Genomic DNA, 13,599 nt, shown 5'->3' with positions numbered 1-13,599 from the left:
ATTACTACAATACAGACTACTTGTGAAATCTGTCAATATCAAATGCATAAGCAGTTTCATCAGATCCTCACTGGAAATGCACTAGAAAGAATGTGTGTGTGTGGGTAGGTGTGTATGTGCATGTTTTTACTTATTCTACAGCATACGCATAATAATATAACAATTTCCCGGACAAAAGTCACAGTGCAGCAATGCAAAGTCATTTGCACTTGGAGCAGAATACATTACCTGGGCTGCGAGCACCACCGTGTCTGTTTTTACTTTCCCATTACTCGCCTTGCCTGCGTCAGCACAAATATTTGGTGGAAGCCACATTCAGGCCACAGGAAAAAAGCAAACACGCCAGTGCAATCCCATTGATCCCTGTTCCAAATCGGCGATATCAGCCGCATTTCTGCGACGTGATGTCACCGAATCAGAAAGAGAGGTCAGCAAGTGCCGTCGCTGTAAAAATGAGCCAAGTGCTTTTCCCTTTCAAAGCCAAAAAGGGATCAGAAAGGGATCCAAGCCAAAGACAGTTATAGCTGATAAGTGTATAGCTTTATTTTTCTTTCGCTTGACAACGAGCTTGCCATCAACAAATGACACGACTGTGACAGATCATATCAGTCACATGAAACAGAATGGGGGAAAGAGCATGAATTCCAGTATTGAGAGATGAGGTAGCACCTTCACAAACATCCTCTCTGAGGCTAAATATATAGGTTCAATATGGTTAGGAATTCAAGCACCCAGGCCAAGCAGACTATCAACAACCTTGCCCTTTGGTCAAGACTCGAGTCCACTGTTAAGTAACAATAATGTCACCACTTAAGCAAACCATCACTGGTGCACTCCCATGCTGAGCACTGAGGCATGTAAGCAAAGTTTAGAAGCACTTTGTATTACAGCTGTCGTATTTTGCATAGGCATATTTTATACCATGGCTCCCACAGAAAAAAAGACAATCTTTGCCGTTTGAATTTTCATTCTCATCCAGCAAAACCTCCTTTCCTGCACTATACACAAATCACAGAAGAATTACAATTTGTGTCTCTTCATTTTTCCCATTGGGTTTACTGATAGCATTGCTAAGAGAGCATGTTATATTGATAGGTACATTGGTGGCGGCACATCCCCAGAACCCTCCAATCTCACGGCTAACAAAATAAATGAATGCTATCATCAACAAACAATAGAGGTTGTGTGGTAGGCGAGCCACAATAAGCCTTGACTGCTTCCCGACTCTTGACTTTGCATCCTAGAGGAGATATTGCCTTTTTTTTTCTTCCACAATACACTTGAGCATGTCAGACACAATGTTACAGACCCACTGTGTAGATTCTGGTGCTGTTTCTGAGCATGCTCTGTACTCTCTGAACGTGGAGCCATTGTGATTTTCTCTGATTGCATTACTGTTTCTCATGCTCGTGGAACAGGGAAGCGTTAACTGCTGGCACCATGGGTGTTTGCTTTCTTAAAAAATATATTTCACACTTGCTTAAATACCTGTTAAAGGCAAAGTGCCTTTGAGGTTGAACTGAACATGCCCTTGGCCTCAGTTCTCCTGCTTTGTACAAGCTGATGCAAAGTGCAATCAGCTCTTTTGCATGCATTAAAAAAACATAAAATTAAGATCCTTAATTTTACTTAATCACCTCGGCAGGCTTCTGGGGCAACAACTGTTTGTGCTTTGGGACAAGATAATGATAAAAGCTGCAAATTAATTTCTATTCATTTAATTTAATATTTTTCCCTAATCATGAAAATTGCAATACTTTCTTTCTCAGAAAAAAAAATGACAAAGTAGGGCACAACTCCACTTCTCACCCTTCCGGAAAAGTTTAGTGCCAAAGATGAGACACACTTTAACTTCAAGCGTCTGTCATATAAGTCGTATCTAAATCTCTCAGGGGAAAGAATATTTTAGGGATTACACAGGAATGCTTTTTCCAGCACGCAATCCACACACATCACTCTGAGTAATTATTATTTTAATTTGTGTCATATTTCATTTGACATAAAAATGAGTGCTTATCTGTACTCCCCAATTACGTACACACTGAAATTATATTTCTCAAACGAAGGTCTGATGAACACATTCAACATTTAACGTTCACTGAATTCGTAACACACTAGCTATATCAGTTCTCTTCGAGGGTCCGAAACAGCACCAAAACCTCTACAGGAGGACTCAGAACAGCTTGCTGAAATTCACAATTGGGAGAGATTATAAACCTTCTGACAGCACTTGCTGAATTGGCATTACTTCAAATGGCAGCCCAGATAAGTATAATATTACTATTAGCCCTCCCTCTCCATGGTGACCCAAGTCTACTGTGAGAGAATCTTTATAGCACTGCCTTCTCCCCTGAGATGGGGCTTAAATTATAACACCATTTCTTTGCTTTGCAGTAAAAACCCACAGTGATACAGAGCTAGCAAGGTAGGCCAATCTGAAACAAATTACTATACTCAGGCCCTCTATTAGAATAAGAACATCCAGGAAGATGTTCAGATTAAAATAAATAAATAAAAACACTGACAGGAGCACATAAGCTGCAGAATGCAGTCTGGTAAAGTTGTGGTAGTTGCCATTCTTTTTAAATGTGATTTGGGAAAGCTACTTTCTTCACATTCAGAGATGAACACTCCTGGTGAGTCCTTGACTACTATCAAACTTTATTTTTATCCAGAACTGTGGCCTGGACTCTTGACAAAATCTTGCTTTTCACAAACACAGTTTGGCATGATGACTCAGGAAATAGCTGAATACTGCATATGCATATCCCAAATCCAGGCCATTGAGCTATTATGCCAAACTGGAGAAAGCACACTAATGGTAATCAAAGCTACCCACCACAATTTGCTATTCCGTTCCTGATGATGCACTGAAAACCCATTCACTTAATTACAGAAATAAATTTCTATCAAGGGAACAACTAATATTCATTCAACTGCTTTCATTTTGTGACATGTCACAGAACGCGTACATAAAAATGAGAACAGACATTCATCAATTCATTTTCCCACAGATAAAAGGACACTCGGTCTCAGTTAAGAAATCTGGAAAAGATACACCCTTTCTCATAAATTCATAAAATTAATTTTATACTTTTATATGTCAAATGAAATGGCAAATTAGTTTATTCTGTATTTGCTGGAACATATTATAATTTAATACATCTCTTAATAATGAATTGATTTTCACAGAAATACTAGCAGAGCAACCTCAGGGAAAAAGAAAAAAGTGAGCGTGGCTATTTCATGTGGCTGTTCAATTAATGATTTATTTCCATCAGCAGGGCTGCTTTTTAAAGTCTGCTTTCTGCTGAATGATCCTTTTCTTTCTCTGGGTAACAAAGAAGAGCAAATTTAAGCTAGAGACGGCCTCTGGTCCACTGCCAGAATATTTAGCTTACCAAGCGAATTCAGAGGCATTTTGAGTAACTGCATTTAGTGTCCTGACAACACAAACAGGGGAACATAGTCATTAAAGCACAACTTATTAACATTACAAAAACCTATACACACAAATAATAAGGTTACAAGTCGGACAGCAAATAAATCCATTAACACATTTTTCTGCCCGCTATTGATTCGTATATGCAGCTGTAGCTCTATGCGTGCCTAAGTGACAAAGCATCCATTATTGATTCTTCCGTCTAATCTCTATAAGAATCTAATACAACAGCCGATTCAAGGGCAATTTAACATTTGGTTCCATGGACTGAAACAAAGCAGTATGCAAATTCCAGTAACTGGCAGAGTCAAATGAAAGATCTATCTATTACGATAATAAAAGCATCCACTAGATATCGTACAACGCATGCATCTAATGAGCTTGTTCTGCATTCTTTTTTAACCCTGAAAAAGAACATGTTTTACAAATAGGCCAGACAAACCATTAGAGAGGCAGAAAAATAACGCAGGTATCGCAGAGGCACATATTGATGCGGCAACAAAGACCAATTTGTTATGTGGGACAGGACTGCTACATGGCAGCTTAAAGACTGAATATGCACGCGTGGAGGACAAGCTTTGTTAGCTGTAACTAGGTATCTGCTGCACAGAAATGCAGCCAAAAATGACATTTATAAGCTCATAAAGCTCACACTACAGCTTTTATACTGAGCTGCAAAGGACTTGGTGAGAACTGAGGCATGTTAGAGATGTATAAATACATGTTATATAGCTTTAAACTGTACCCTCAACTGCAGTGAAATAAATACAACCGTGACCTTACTCTCACACGCATTCTTTTTGCTTTCTCCAAAACTAATCTGGGTCAAAAGTCAAAACTGGGTCTTAAGTCAAAACTGGGGTCTTTCGTTTTCTGGGTATCTTCTCTCCCCTATAATTTGCACACCATGTGTCAGAGATATGATTGGGCAAAAAAAGCAATGCTGGGAAACAATGGGGGCATCATTCACCATAACTAGTATCTACTACGTTTTCTGTGTTTTATGTCTGATCAGTTTTCATTACCTGTGGAAAATATACTGCTCACTCTTGGGTGGTCCCATTTGCATTCGAATACAACGTGAGGTAGACATACAGTATTAGCACAAGATGACAATTGGTTATGGATCTAACAACAATAAATGCCCACTATCCCCCAAACGCCTGCCAAAACAGAAATTTCCACCCAGAACACAAAACTGCGGTTTCCAAGAAACGCTCACACGCCCAGTGCACAGCACAGGAGACTAGAGAGGGACAAATAGATGATTACCTAGCTCCGCCTTTTCCTTTAAGACATCCTTGAAGTTGAGGCCGCTGTTGAGCGTGGACTCTCTGTACTTCTGCAGGGCTTCGCACTGGCCGTTCCTCCCCAGATCCCTGAGCGTGGCGGATTTGAGCGGAATGGCCCGCAGGCCGCACTTCCACTGGGAGAAATCGCAGACCGTCCATTTCACGAGGTCGTCCAATTTCACTATGACTTTCTCAGAGACGGCGATGATCTCGTCCTGCGAAGAACAGACATGAAGTCAGGGGAGGTGGTAGGCGGGAATACGCAAAGTTTCCGTTCGCGCTGAGCTCTGTGACATCTGCTTCCCTGGCCAATGACGTATGAGCACGATGCCACAAGTGCACCAAAGCACAGTAGGCATCACTGTTGTTTTCTAACCTTCAAAACATGGTTTGTTCAAACTAAGAATTACAAACCTGAGGAAAATATTAAAAAAAGATTCTTTCCCCTCATATTTCGGTAGAATCAAGGCCGTACAAAAGGGTAATTTCTAAATCTACTCCCATATTACAGAACAGACTTAACATTCTGCTTGTTATCCGGCAAAGACTGAAGGGCCCTGGTTAACTGAGTAATCTAGACTGCAGATATGTTGGTATGGGAGTAAGGCATTTTACATACAGTTTTCAATTTTCTCAAGTGCTCCTCTGGTGCTAAAATAACACTGTGCACAAATGGATGTTAACACCACCTTTGGGCCTGACACCCTGAGATGACCTAATAGAAAACACTGATTGCAGGCAATACCTGTTCCACAAGGTTTGCTTACAGACCTCCTTTCAACTGCTCTAGGCTACATTTCTGTGTACTACAGGCAGAAACTTGTGCTGATTGTACTTTTTTATAAGACGTTTAATCAGACTTTCTATTGTGTCAGGTCGAGCAGTCAGGTTGAAACAGCTTCTACGTTAACTATGCATCATTTACATACAGTGTACCAAAAAAAAACATGGCTTCCTGTTTTGCAAATAAACAGCATCCTTGTGACAATTTGAAACCTTTGCACTTGTTTTTCAGTACCATCGCCTTTAAATGAAAGATACTAGACAGCCTTTTTGTTTCAGACAAATTAAATTATTTTAAACCCTGCACAAATATATGGGTATCAAAGGTATAGCATATATTCTATGAAATTACTGCAGCCAAGTCTATTTACTGTTATGATGCACTTTAAACACACAATAAAATTACAATTTAATTTAGGTAAAAGAAAGATAAGAGATCCTCCAGGATAATATAATTTTACTTCATAGTCTTAAATGCGAAGAACACCATTGAAACACATCTGAGACAGCTATAAATCTACCATCATAATTTACCATCCACTAATCTACTATCAAAGAATGCCAAGTGTTTCATAATTCCATTTGCAAAGGGAACAGGACATTACCTCTGCACTATAAGTAAATTACAGTTAAGTTAAAAGCTGCAGCACGCCATTTTCATTCTGGATATCAAACAAAGCTGATCAAAATACATGCATTCCATGTGGGATAAAACTGCAGAAGAATGCTGCTCAATGAAAACAATGTTTACTTTCCAGTCTAAACAATGTATTTCTCCTTTGTGCAGAAAATACGAGTACAAACACATTCTCATCAGTTCTCCTTGAGTCCCTGGGGAGTTTAGGCCCTAAAGTATAGCCACATAGCTATCAGTCTAGGCCTCTACATAATAACCAGTGCAGCACAGAGGCATCTGTTTTCATGTTCCAATAAAACTAAGTGGGTCAAACGTTGTTAATCCTAATGGCGACACAGCAAACTTTACCACAAGATCACGTGCTCTAGCCCACTGCTTTGAAGATCTGACAATCTGCACATGTTTGATAGAAATATTTCTCACTTATTTGTTTATCAGATGGTGGGGGAAGGGGAGGAGGAGGGCACATCGATGAATACATTAGCCAACCACTGATTTCTATTTTCTTTCAGATGAGACTGATGTCCTCAAAAGAATCAAATCTGTTCTGCAAAGGTTTGCACATTATGAATTTGAGTAGCAAGAAACAATCAGCTCCTTGTTATAACACATTAGGGGGAACTGAGCCATTAGCCGGCCAAAGCTGTGCAGTAAACTAAAGCAGCAAGCCCACTAGCAGTGTCATGCTGAGCCTGTTTCACCCCACTGATTCTGGGGGTCAGGGCAAGAATTCCCCAGGTCAGAGCAGATTTGTACACCTGCTTGCATGCCTATTGAATTATTGACCTGGTAACATGAACAATGTGCCAACCAGATCCTGGGGATGTCTCAGCCTAAAGTTTTTTAAAGTAAAATAATTCAATTTTCTCTTCAAGTAGGGGATGTCTCCAATAGCCAGTGTTAAATAATGAAAGTATATAAAACTTAAGCTGCACACCATGATCCAAGTTTTAAAGCCCAGTTAAAAATGTACTGTGAAACTGGAAGAAAATAAACACTAACGAATCTGAAAAAATTTTGCTTTGTCCATCTTTGCCTGTGCTCCTGTCATGACTACAGCAGTCCTGCATGTGCTGCAGAAGGACAGAATGCTGACTGAAACTTCACAGCACAAGTTGTCAAGTATTGTTTACATTATTTTCAGTGAGCATAGCTGCAATCAGTGCTAAAAACGGTGCTACAAAACACAATGGGCACACAGACAGTACAGGCCCTATAATTATTTTATACATATATAGAACCATATCCATATGTATTTGCAAGGTTGAAAATTAAGACTATGCAGACAAATGAGAAAATATACTGTAGATGTAAATATAAGGCGTTTGAACAATAAATGTATAGGTACACACACATTTTATATGAGAATAATTTGTACTTATTCTGAAAACAAACAGACAGGCCTAATATTCACAGCTATATCCTTATTTCAATGTAGTTCAGCCCCTCCTGCACAAAAATTCTTGCATTGTCTAAGCCATGTTGCACATGTGTGAACATATATGAAATAGACACGGGTACATGTACCACTTGTGTGCTAACTTTAGGAACAGTGCTTTTCAAGTAGCATGTTCCAACTCAAACCCATAAATATCACATTAAAGAATGTTACCTTTGGGGAAAAAAATCTGATGATCTAATTTAAACTATAAATATATTCCGGGCATTCAAACAGAAACATGGACTTTTGCCAGGAAGATGTCTCTGGATACAAGCCATGCATTTTCTTCGCAATAGTCACAAATCTCAAGCCATACTGCTTTGTTAATCCAAACAATAGCAGGGAGAGAGAGAACTAATTAAATGTGGGCCAGACTACAATCATTTCTGTTTTCAGTCCACCTTGTGTTGGGATTAGAAGAAACTGAATACAAAACTTACAACCACATTTGGTTACATAAAGACATTTGTGTGTATAAAATACTAACTTTATTTGTAGCTCTGCAAACTATAATTTCAACATTAATTATACTGTGGCTGATAGAATCTGAAATGGAATTTAATTATAGCACACCAACATTCTTTAAATCACTTCAACATTATTCAGGGAGACTGCCTTTAATCTTATGCTGTATAACATTACCATAACCTATGTACTGAAATTATTGAATTATATGTGCTTGCCAACCAGACCATGTTAACTAAAATGACTTACTGAGCTACATTTCGCTTTTTAAGTCTATTTTATGTTCCTCTTTCACCCACATATCTCCTCCAAGGTGATATAATAATTTAAATATTGACCCCTCAGTTCTGAGAGATAATGCGTTCTCATGTGACATTCAAGGGTCAGAATTCTTTATGATAGTTAATGTCAATTAAATGTTTGCAACAACTGTGTTACTGCTGTAAATGACAATAAGGCAAAAGGAGAAAAAATATTTACAGTCAAAGGCCAACATAAAGGAGAACAAACACCAAATGTATGCATTTGTGCTAAATAGGCTACTTTCTCAGTCAGAGAGTAAGTAATTTAGTGCCTGAACTTTCTTGGCAGGAACAAACCTCTTTAGAAGAAGACACAGTCAGTTCAACGAAGTAAAAACAGCACATGGCTAAACAGGAGCGTAATGTTGCCCTCTCTAGGTTCAAGCTCTTAGTGTTAAATTCTATAGGCTGGCTGCCAGGGCAAGATCATTGCAAGCTTGTTGCTGTTCCTGCCACTGCTATTCTGCTAATGAATGACTAACTCAAGCCAGAGGGGAAATTACATCACCTGGCTGTACATACAAAAGGCATCTGGAAATATACTACCACTTTTTATCACAGTGACTCTAACTGTATTGCAAAGCTCTAAACATAAGTTCATGGTCATAACAGCCTACTGATGATGTTAAGATTCCCTGACTTTGAAAATATGCATGAAGCCAGGTTTCCAGGAAATTAAGTGACAATCTCCCTGAACAAAGACGTATCAGACTCAGTGGGAATAAGGAAAGATTGCTACCCTTCAAGAAGTGTATGCATTAAAAAAAAAATTAAAAAAAAATTTCTGGGAGTCTTCAAATTTTAGATTAAAGTGTCACAGCATAACCAAAACAAACATATCAATTGCAGAATAGAGGGAGACAAAGCAAGTCCTCTGGGAATATTTAAAAAGAAACCTCATGCCAGCTTTTTAAAAACCTAATTGTGTTTCAATTTATTGAATTTAATTGTGCAATTTGCTGAGTGCATTTTCAGTGATCTGGCAGTCACATTATAGGCTTCAGATTACTGCAGGTTGCAGAAGGGAACCCAATCGCATTGTTATTTAGATTTCACATATGTCACTCATTTTCCAACATCAGTTAGAACACTTAAGATCTAACAAATGCCTACATTTCAGGTCAATGTGTGACAAAGGGCAAATATGAAACATCTTAAAAGTAGCCACACCACTAAAATGTAGGCTATATGTTTTGTTGTTTCCATGTCAAAGTCTATAAATAATTTATTGTGAAAAAACGTCAAATAATTCCAAGTAGCCGAATAATTGACTGTAGCCATTTACAGTTGATCAATAATTTAAAATTATGTTATGTTATTATGTTTAGCAAATGTACAGGCGAGCATTGTCCTTAGACGTGTAATTCTATCTCTCCCAGTTTCCAAATCACCAATCCTGTAACGTAATAAATTTGAAAAGCAAATAATTCGCAATGCTGGTGTGCGGGGGCGGGGGGAGGGGAGCATAGAAGATGACGAGTTTGCGAACGAACAGTGTCGGATCAACTGTGTAAGCATGGGAGTAAATCGAATGTTTTCCCCCCAATTCCACCTTGTTACATTGTGTAAACACCGATGCGCACAAGGTCGATTCAGCGGACAGATAATATGCACTCAATATTTAAACTTATATGGCAGTGCAACCTTGAGATTTCACCAAGACAGGCTAAACAAAAAAACCTGTTGCTTATTATGAAAAAGAAATTTGATACCCAAACTCCTCAGGGGAAAAGTACAATAAAAGTTCAGAAGAGAAGAGCTGTTTTCTTTGTAATCTACCAGAGTGATTATACTGCCTAGTACAAGATAAAACAGGTTTACCCCCCTCATTACATTACCCATGTGTAACCAGCAGCTGTGTTTAGCTATGTAATCGCCATATTCAATATTGCAACACAGGATTTGAACAATATAGGCTAGCTAGATAAGACAAACAACTATCAAGGCTGGCAATTTGCGAGTTAAACCTTCAAGGACCACACGAATATTTTATTATTATTATTATTTTGACAAAACTAGCCTACAGGAGCGTGTATCTGTAATAAAAAATTAAACTGTAGCACTTTGACATAATAACCTTCATAAATGTCACTCGCTCCCTTTAAGCCGTTGCATCTGCCTGCCTTATCGGCTTGCCTTTATTAATCAATTGCCACTGACCGAAAGCATTTGAACGCTTATGGAGAAAATGTCCGCTTATAATAGCTTACCTCTGAAGCTATATAGCTAGCTAGCTAATTTCTGTCTTATTGCGCGATAAAATAGAAGGGGCTGTAAATTAAATCTGACAGACGATATTTTATTGATTAAGCTTGTTCAACCAGCTATGGTAGTAGCTTGTACATAAGTCTATTTAAAATAAGCCCATTAAGATCGAGAATTTAAAACATATTGTAATGTCATTCATCACATTATTCAACGCAATTCAGCCAACACGAGGCTTTTGATCTTTCTTTATCTCCATATCGTAATTTCCGCCCTGTTTTACACAGCGCTGATATGAAACATTAAAACACTAATACAGTAACTTTACAGTACAGCAAGTCACGTCAGTAAACCAACCAAGATGTTATTTTCAATTCTTCGTTCAAATTGTATGACAGACTAAATGTAGGCTACTCGCCAATTCCAACAAGGAAATAAATACTAATGAAATGAAAGTACGTTGGAATTCAAATGACCTAATCCTTCTTACATTTTTGCACCATCGTATGAATTAACCGATCAGAGCTCTTACATGAGAGGAAAATATGCTAGCTACGTGCTATCAGGCTTTGCGTCATTGCAAACAGAAAGCAGAATGGATACATATAACTACAGTAGCTAGCTAGGTCATATTTCAGAAATGCATCGATTAAATTTCGTCCAAATGCTGTTCTAAGCAATCAGTAACATACTGTAAACCACGCATAAGAGGAAAAATTGAAATATATTTGTAATCACCTCTCCGTGACTGACAGTTCTTCCCTGGGGAGTATCTTCTGGGAGAAAATAAAGTTTAGAGCTAGATAAAAGTTGCTTGGTCGTCCTTTCTTCCCACAACAGCTGGAGTTCTGCTATGCAAATCGGATCCTCTGGCTTACATCTTACAAAGAAAAAGTCGCCAAGGGACAAAATTCTTGGTTTGTCTTCAAGATGAAATCTAAATGCCTTGTAGAAAATGTAAGGTCCATGCAAGCCACAAGGTGAGCCTACCCACTGCGGAAATAGTAATGATAAATGTATTTAGTACACACTCTTCAAATTCAATAAATGAAAAACACAAAGATACCTTCAGATCAACTGAATTAATAGACGTACGCATGTATAGCATCAAAAAGAACTGTTGACAAACTGTATATGTATTAACAACAAATGTTTATAAGCAAATTACCTAGCGATATATTTAATGTTTGTTAACACATGAAGTTGTTTTAAAAGTTCATGACGTTTATTTTAAAGCTCCGTGAATTTCATATATGCATTCATTAATACGGACTCTACAATAACATCAGTAAATAAAAAGAAAAAGAAAACTGCAAATAAAACATTCAGAGTAGGCTTGATAATACCTTGAGTGAGTTGGGCTCCATCTCGACGTTCTGAATTGATTTAACTCAACATTCTCTCCAAACTTGTTGGCTTGAATGGATTGCTGACGGTCCTGGAAGGGCACAATATTTTCACGTACAATATCTTCCCAACTGTCAATATGAAATCCACACAGAACAAAGGCACAGACTAGAAAATGTCGGAAGTTGCTATCCAATATTTCTTTAGGATGCAGAATTTTAAATATGATTATTTCTGTGTCATTTGTACCGCAAAATACTCACATTTAATTCAAAATGGCGAAGGGACATTACGGGTTTAGAGATTTTTCTCGCAGCTATACTCTCTTTAAAATATGAGAGGTTGTTATTTTCATATGTTATGCTTTAAATAAAAATATATCAATATTATACGCTTTGTATGCCGAAATTCATATTAAAGTGGGTCTATTTAATCCTCTTGTTGTGCAAATGTGTATGATTAACGGGATATGTGTCTAACAGGACCTGCGACTAGGACGTCTGTATGTGTAATAGAAAGAACATTTCCTGCAGACCTGCAGAGATTCGGGGCGCTCTTTTATTTCTGGAGTGCATGTACTGTAGCCTATTTGATTGAAGACAGACTTTTGTACATTTTTAATCAAAAACCTTTCTTGTAAAGAGTGTACCTGTCGTGACGTACAATTCACGGACTGTTACATTGTTTTAACAATTATAACTTCCTAGCACCGAAATATAGGCTAAATATTGGTAGTCGGATTTATAGTGCTAAAACGGTTCGGGCGGGGAGACAGCAATAAATATACTGGCAGGCATCACGAGATATGGAAACAACTGACAACACTGAATTGCTGCCATTGTTTTTCAATGAACAGGAACATGGAACAAACGCGACCGATTACCGAGTCTTTACGTAGGTCAGTGTGTGATTTGGACTACATCGAGTTGCAGTATTTGTAAGGCAATTTAGTTTTAATAACGATTAGGCTATGTTCAGCTTTAGTCGCCTTTCATAGCTACGCGGAACAGCGACTGTTTTTCAGTGTTCTAAATTTGATCATTATTCCTGAAAGGTTTGCTCTGGTAGCTATACACGCAGGCTACAACTTCCTAAAGCAAAGTGAAGTTTATTAAAATTCTGAGATAATAACGCAATCTAAATGCAGGTTTATTGTTCCCATGCCTTCAGCATTTTACGGTTTGGCAGGCAAAAATTATGCAAACATCTAGAAACTGAACCGCAGTAGAACAAGGAAACAAGCAACTAACCGCTATGAACAGATCTAGACCGAAGAGGTAAACAATAGGCTATACAGACGGGTAACGAAAAAAAATTAACGAAAGTCAGTACGATGGCGTTTTTTGATCTGTGTAACTTCAGCCGAAGTCCTCGGGCTCACCCCCATACCCCCCCCCCCCCCCCCCCTTCCATCGACTGTGGCTGTTATGTTGTTTTTGCAATATGAAAATTAGAAATTTTATATGATATAAGATGCAGCATTTATACCAGCGCTTTTCTTTTTTTAATAACTTACGCAATGTTTCATGTGAAGGCACGAGGGATATTGGGTGTACACTGAGCTCAATTAAACAAGTGCATTTCGTTTAAAATGATTAACCGAGTAATATTGCAGAGCGATGTTATTCCTTTCAGGCATAAAATCAACCATACCGTCATGTGATAGCTGCAAAAAAATGTCATGC

The 13,599-nt window shown here is 38.2% G+C and overlaps 1 protein-coding gene across 1 annotated transcript in view; it reads right to left on the bottom strand.

The window, feature by feature from the left end:
* Positions 1–11,998, bottom strand: part of arid5b (AT-rich interaction domain 5B) — a 66,519-nt gene extending 54,521 nt beyond the window's left edge. Inside the window, 3 exon segments of the mRNA XM_035405561.1 lie at positions 4,715–4,949; positions 11,306–11,560; positions 11,914–11,998. Coding sequence (XP_035261452.1) covers positions 4,715–4,949; positions 11,306–11,560; positions 11,914–11,934 — 511 coding nt within the window. The 5' untranslated portion in view covers positions 11,935–11,998.
* Between the last annotated feature and the right edge of the window lie 1,601 nt (positions 11,999–13,599).

This window comes from Anguilla anguilla, chromosome 2 (assembly GCF_013347855.1).
Source record: "Anguilla anguilla isolate fAngAng1 chromosome 2, fAngAng1.pri, whole genome shotgun sequence".
NCBI lineage: Eukaryota > Metazoa > Chordata > Actinopteri > Anguilliformes > Anguillidae > Anguilla > Anguilla anguilla.
The sequence above is the reverse complement of the archived record's forward strand: the minus strand, read 5'-3'. Positions and strand labels throughout refer to the sequence as shown.